We start from the raw sequence: 7,392 nt of genomic DNA, 5'->3' as shown, positions 1-7,392 counted from the left end.
TTGGCTATAGCACCAAATAACGGAGGGTTTTATAGATATTGTTTTTGTTTAATTGGAAAATTGGAGACAGGAGGGCACAAGAAGCTGCTTTACACAAATGAAGTTAAAGGTCATCAAACAGGTGTGTATTCCTTATTGAAGCAGTGACATCTATATACTTCAGCAAGGTGAAACCACGTTAGACATTCATTATAAATGGGTGATAAAGCAGCAATTCTTATTAAAATGATAAAGAACCTACGTTGTCGTCATTAATTGGTGTGCTAAAATCCAAATGAGAGTGTAGCAATTGAATGAAACATGCAATAGAAGCTCTAGTATGAAAACACTGTTAATTTAAACTAAATAGAAACACTTCTATCCTCAAAATAATATTGACGTTGAAGCCGGACTTTTATTTTGAAGGCAGCTCTGGAACACACAGGAAGTAAATATTGAACAAATGCTTTTTCTGCACTTCATCCTGTTTTCGAGGTTGGACTTTAACCTGCACAGGAGTTGTTGTTTCATTTTGCAACTAAAATAATATAAGCTCCAGGCATGAGTACAATGATCCCCCGGATAGAGCAGCTCTCTGCCCGGGTGGTTCGGGTGCTGGGCTGCAACCCGGGACCGATGACCCTGCAGGGAACCAATACCTATCTGGTCGGAACAGGGAAAAGGTGACACACCAGTCCAATTAATTTGTATTATGTCATAACACTTTCTTAATTGTGTTTTCATTTGCAGAATACCGTTATTTTTAAACGACATTTTGGCCAATAACGACACAGTTTGTTTTGACGCGCAGGCAGCTCATGTAGGATGACGTCACGCCAAAGTCCATTGACCTTTTTCTAAATTGTGTGTTTTATTGCATGTATGCTAAACCCCATTGTATATAGACCAAAATTGAACACATGCACTGAATTGCAAGAATTTACTGAATTGTTCGGCTTAAACTTTGTATAGAAATAATAATAGTTTGGAAAGAAATATTAGACAACGTTTTAAAATATACATATTGTTCTGGACAGTTTAGGGGTTATGCATCAGTACACATGTTTTATCCTCTCATAAATAGACTACATGTTCTTTTACAGGCAGTCTATAGGTAATGCATGAGTAATGAGTTTTATTCTCATAAAATAATATATACATTACATTCTTAGATTAACATAATTAGTGCACGATGCAAACATCCTGATACCTAGAAAGTAACAACACAAAAGCATTGGTTAACTTTTATATTGAAGAAAGAAAGAAAGTACGATATTATATCTATAAAGTTATATGAGACTAGATATAGATTTAGATTTCCTGGTTTTGGGATCAAAATGTCAGACTTTTCCAGACTTTATTAGCTCTTCTGTTAATTGCTTTTACCAACTCAGTCATAATATCCACGATACTGTTGATTATTTATCAGATTTCTCTCAATATTGTTATATATCTTTATGTTTTTGTTAAATCATCAATGTCAACCCTAGAATATTGTCACAAAATCAAAATTGTGGTATTTTTTAATCAGAAATCATGTGAGTTTTCTCCATATCGCTCCGCCTTATAACTAACATCAAGTTAATAAATGTAAATGGTTTAGAAATTGATGAATATGAATTTGAATAGCTACTTTTAAAGCCTTGAGGAAAGTATATTCTAATATATGTGTGTGATTATACTCCAGGAGAGTGCTGATAGACACGGGAGAACCTGCTGTTCCTGAATACATCAGCAGTCTGAAGCTGGCCCTGAAGCAGTTCAACACCAGCATCCAGGAGATCATCGTCACACACTGGCACCAGGACCACACGGGGGGGGTGGAGGACATCTGCCGGGACATCACCGGTGAGGATGGTTTGCATATAAAACAAATGCAAAATATACAGTATTCCCATCAGCTCTGGTTAAGGTGGTTTAATGCTGTTTAATGAGCTTTAAGGACAGCATCACAGGTCATTTCCCAAGGTAAAAGTATGTTTTAAAGGGTCAGTTCACTCGACCTCGATCTAGACGTCACAATTTTAGACTTTGCAAAAAATCATGAAAGAAATGTGTGCTACTTTTTTTGTGTGACTGATATTTCTCTGTTTTTCCTCCTGCAGGATCTGAGGTCCGAGTCAGCAAACTGCCTCGCTCCAGCCAGGTCGCAGAAACAGCCGGAAACAAAAGTTTTACTTATCTAAAAGACGGAGATGTCGTCCAGACGGAGGGCGCTACTCTCAAGTCAGTTCACTTTATATGCAACTTAAATATATTACGAGCGTTTTAAACTGGCAGGAAGTTAAGTAGCTTTGCAGGAATTAAAAAGATACAAAATACACTAGGGATCATTTTTAAAAAGCTCCACTTCTCCACTTGAAGATATTTTGAAAATATAAGTCTGCAAAAGTAACAGCAAAATATGTGATACATGTATTTTGATAATAAATCATAGCGTGGCTAATTTATTTTATTTTATTACTATTATTATTATTATTATTATTATTATTATTTTAAGTCAATTATTTTATTATTATTATTATTATTTTAAGTCAATTATTTTATTATTATTATTATTATTATTATTATTATTATTATTATTATTATTTTTAATCAATTATTTTATTATTATTATTATTTTTAATGTATTAAGTTATCATTATTAATAATACAAAATATTATTTGTTTTGTTAGTAATTTGTCATATTCTAAATTGTTCTTGTTTTTTGTATACAAATATATATATTTTTTAAATTCTTTATTTGAAAAGAAATGCTTTTAATATAATCTACATTTAGCTTTTTCTTTAACTGAGACAGTACTGATGCTGCAAATCACCCAAAAACATAACCGTAATATCAAAAATCATGAGAAAATGCAACTTAGAGGCTCAAAATAATAAAAAAACCCACTACTAATCAACATAATATTACAATACAGAAAGACAGAGGACAGTATGTTGGACTGATGGTCTGTTCAGATAACTGACTTTAACAAGTGACTGACTGTTATTTCTTCCCAGAGTGCTGTTCACCCCGGGCCACACGGACGACCACATGGCTCTGCTCCTGCAGGAGGAGCGCGCTCTGTTCTCTGGAGACTGCATCCTGGGTGAGGGCACCGCCGTGTTCGAGGATCTCTACGACTACATGAACTCTCTGAACATCCTGCTGCAGTCCCAGCCCGATTTCATCTACCCCGGTGAGGGAGCACACACTCTGTACAGTTTGGAGCATAAGGCAGTCCAGATATCAGGTCTTTACTGCTCGTTAATCAGGGCCAATTATTGACGAGCGTCCTCTTTTAACGCCACTTCTTCGGTCATCGCCCTCAGGTCAGAGGTTTCTGGTCTCCGGGGTAACATGTAACACAAGATGAATGTTACCTTGCATCATTTATAAGTGTGATTACCACTTACTGTTGGATTAGAATTAGAATACTTAAATGATTCCTGGAGGAAATTTGGGTTTTGAGTTTGTCTCTTTAAAAAAATTGAAATAAAAGATATATTTAAAAAACAAATAAAGTACAAATATTCATATAAACATAAGAAGTTAAAGTGAGAATGTAGATTGAAACATTAAAATAAAATAGAAATCCCTATTTAAACGTAACAATTGAAATAAAATGTCCAATAAAAAAGTAAAACTGAAATAAAATATGGTTTTGTAGTTGAATTATTTTTCTGTTGCAAGTCAATCTCCCCTAGTGGGACAATGAAGATGAACTGAACTCTACAAAAATAAAATAACACTAACAATATTATTCTTGTCATATCTGTAGTAAATAAAACAAATAATGATGTGTTCGTTTGGTCTCTTTTCTAGCAAATGAATGATTCTCAAAAAACAAATTCAGGGAGGCGAAGACAGAATCTCTCACCATTATATCCCACCATGAAATAAGGCCCTGGATTATTTACACAATATTCAGTGTCTGACGTTTCATCCAGATGTTTAAATAAGCCCTCCTGCTGTCCTCTGTGCAGGTCACGGCCCCGTGGTTCAGGACGCTGCCTCTAAGATCAGACACTACATCAGCCACCGAGACCAGAGAGAGCAGCAGATCCTGGCCGCCATCCAGGAGGGAGCGGGAGCACCGTTCTCCTCCATGGAGCTCGTCAAGATCGTCTATAAGGTCAGGACGAATACGAAACCATACGGAAATAAGACCCTTTAACGGACGTCTGACCTGGGATTAATCTCTGTATTTCATTTTAGGATTTAGGCACAAAAGCGTGCCTCAGTCTAACTCTATTTCATTGGACTAATGCACTTGTGTGGGCACTAGTCAATCCAGTCTTTTTTTCAGCCTGAAGTCAAGGGCACAACTATGTGTAACACGTTTGTTATAGTACACCGTGAACTAACATGCAAAGTTATAGTCTCTGCAGCTCTGGATGAGGTTGTTTGGCAGCATAGAAATGCTTTAAAGTTCTGGAAGCAGATGCAATCAGAAAGTTCCGTTAAATACAGAGTAAACATGTTAAATTGGACACCAATGCTAGGATAAGTCAATGGAAGTGACCTGAAATTACAGGTAATCCAACCAACAAGCTACTCATCTGTGTACACCGAGGAGGTAAGAATCAAATGCATGTTTTTATTTGGAGAAAACTGACAGATTATTCTTCCTGTTTCCTGTCCAGGAGACTCCTGAACACCTGCACAGAGCGGCTAATGTGAACCTGGTGCATCACTTAAAGAAACTGGAGAAAGAGGGCAAGATCAGCCTGGGTATGTCGTCTCTTAATAACACCACAATACATCTTAAACTGTCAGTTTAAACACACAATTACAGTGTGTTGTTGTTGAGGCTTTGCACTCAAAAATGTACCTTTCCTTTCCTCAGTGAACGAGTCTTCACAGAACATCAAATGGAAGAGTAACCTGTGATATCCATGGAGGACATTTCATAACTTTTCAATCAAAAATCACCTGAATAATTGCCTTAGATCATCTGATTGACAGATGTATTGAACATGGATCAGCAACGGAGGTCTGATTGTTGCATTGGATATTTCCTGACTCAGAACAAGACCAACATTCACCAGGACTGAGCTGCAGCCTGTGTCAAATAAGACTTATGTATAAGGTAGATATTTGTCTGTAAGTCAGGTGCATTTTTAGCCGGTGGAGATGGAAAATCCGCCTCATATTGCAATAAGATTAGTTTGCCACTGGATGCCTTTTTAGTTATTATATTTCCCCGAGTTGAGTATCTCATGGAGCACTTTTGTCGACTTAAAATAAATGTTGCTGTCTTTGTTTGAATTAGAAGACACTAACTATGTTTTTGACCCTGAATCTAACCCTTTACAACATGTCAAATAGCTGTTTTATTAGCGGAGTTTAGTAATCTTTCCTCTCTCTTTTTCACTTTCCTATACTTCTCAGTCTACGTTTGGTTCTCTAACTCCGTGCAAAAAAAGACTTCAGAGAAAAAATGACATTAGTGTTGAGGCCCTGGATAGAAAAGGGTCAATTGTACAAAGAAATATGTCTGAGAGTACAACAACACATTTAATTTGCTTTCAGAGTGACGGTGAACAATGACTTTTATAAATGATAAAATCTTTAAATCCTACGCAGCACTTACATATGTTTCCTTTTCATTTGCTGCCACCTTTTAAATCTGGTCGCTTTGACTTTTCCATCTTGCAGCACCTGTTCTACAAGTGCTGCAAGTCCTCACTCGGTCACTAGGTGGCAGTATCTCCTCATAGTTTTAGTTGGGCACAACATGATTGTACACCTACTGTACTGTACAAATATTATGCATATGATAAAGAGAGATGTGGAAGTTGTGTGACGATTGTTGGATACACCAGTGATGCAATGTTGTTTTTTCGGACTATGAATAAACTCGATTGAGCATTTGTGACTCTGATTAGATCATACTCAGAGATAACTCATATATCAACAGTTTAAATCATGAATAATAAATGTGAACAGCTGAATGTGATCTCATGATCGCCGTCATGATGGTGACGCAGTATTCTGTTGACCTATGGTTGACCCCTGGGTGAGGCTCATCTGTTCTCATGTTGACTAACATTCTGATGTTGGGGAATTTATTTTATAGAAACAGGAAGACCTTTTTCTGTATTATGTATGGCTGACTTACATAAACTGCCACTTTAGAATAACCATAGTGCAGGGTTCTTACTTTAAATCAGTTATGGTACAGTATTTCTGTTTATCAATTAGCAACACACAAGGCCAAAAAGCAAAACATAAAATGTGTTTTATTTCATTATTTCTTCACACAGCAGCCTCACACAATTAGGAGCTGCAACGTTAAGTAAAAGTACCAAAGTGTTCCTCTCAAAATATACTTAATTCTTAATTCACATTTACTGGTAGCTTGTGAACTTAAACCAGTTGTAACTACAGCCTTATTTAAGTGTAGATTATATTTTTAATCAAGTAAAATGCAATTACTTTGTGTTAAATTAATGTAGTGGACGAAAACTCCAATATATGTAGGGTAAATGCATCAATAATAATAGTCATAATCCTATGATATTATTTACACATTTTAAGTACAAGTAATTTAGTTGTATATCAGGTTTAGAAAAGTCATTTCTGTTGTACTTTTAGTTACTGTGTACTGTACATACTGTGTGTGTGTGTGTGTGTGTGTGTGTGTGTGTGTGTGTGTGTGTGTGTGTGTGTGTGTGTGTGTGTGTGTGTGTGTGTGTGTGTGTGTGTGTGTGTGTGTGTGTGTGTTGGAGAGATAGAGAATGGCGGAGTGACACTGAGCTCTGCAGAGTGGTAATGAGATGAGTGGAGGTGGCGGTGATGGAAGGGGGGTGGGGTGGGGGGTGGGGGGGGGCTGCTGGTAAAGATAAACAGCCGAGAGAGGAGCCTCTGAGCTGGAGGAACATGGCGGCTCCGGCCCTGGACACCTCCGTCGCTCCGTCCCGCTGACCGATTCACACACACCCCGGTGACACCGACACACACTTTACGCACACTTTACGCACCGTATGGCTCCACAACTCTCCGGTAAGTTTGCTGTCCATATCCGACTCGACCCCCATTATCTTTTTAATCCCACCCTTTAAAAATGACGCTAGCATTTATGTGTTTAAAGTGTTTGGCAGCACACTTTATTGGGCAGGTTTCCTCCTCGTGACATTAGGTGGTGTATATAGAATATTATAGGGTTAACAAGTTGGGAAATAACGTTGCTTTCGACCGGTATGATTTGGAGCAGGTTATTTTTAAGCCTTTTTTTAATGAACTGTACACGAGGATACACATTGAGACTTGTCCTTTTGGGTTAATTCATAGTATAACAAAACGGGGTTTCTATTGTATTATTATGTAATTATCGCTAAAAGCCCTTCCTGATAAACAGAAGCTGTGGGCTTGTGTGAACCGCGGAGCTTCAAGCGTCTTTTTTTGCTGTTTTTAAAGTAGATTT

At 37.3% G+C, this 7,392-nt stretch overlaps 1 protein-coding gene across 1 annotated transcript; it reads left to right on the top strand.

Annotated features, from left to right (window-relative positions):
- Positions 1-414: 414 nt before the first annotated feature.
- On the top strand, positions 415-5,837 carry lactb2 (lactamase, beta 2). The gene is made up of 7 exons (XM_063884981.1): positions 415-662; positions 1,667-1,827; positions 2,085-2,205; positions 2,984-3,162; positions 3,950-4,098; positions 4,610-4,697; positions 4,813-5,837. The coding sequence occupies exons 1-7, from the start codon at positions 541-543 to the stop codon at positions 4,854-4,856; spliced, it is 864 nt and encodes a 287-aa protein (XP_063741051.1). The 5' UTR covers positions 415-540; the 3' UTR covers positions 4,857-5,837.
- Positions 5,838-7,392: the final 1,555 nt, after the last annotated feature.

The sequence above is a fragment of the Eleginops maclovinus genome, chromosome 6, assembly GCF_036324505.1.
Source record: "Eleginops maclovinus isolate JMC-PN-2008 ecotype Puerto Natales chromosome 6, JC_Emac_rtc_rv5, whole genome shotgun sequence".
In the NCBI taxonomy this organism is placed as follows: domain Eukaryota; kingdom Metazoa; phylum Chordata; class Actinopteri; order Perciformes; family Eleginopidae; genus Eleginops; species Eleginops maclovinus.
Note: the sequence above shows the minus strand (reverse complement) of the source record. Positions and strands in the feature narration are given on the sequence as shown.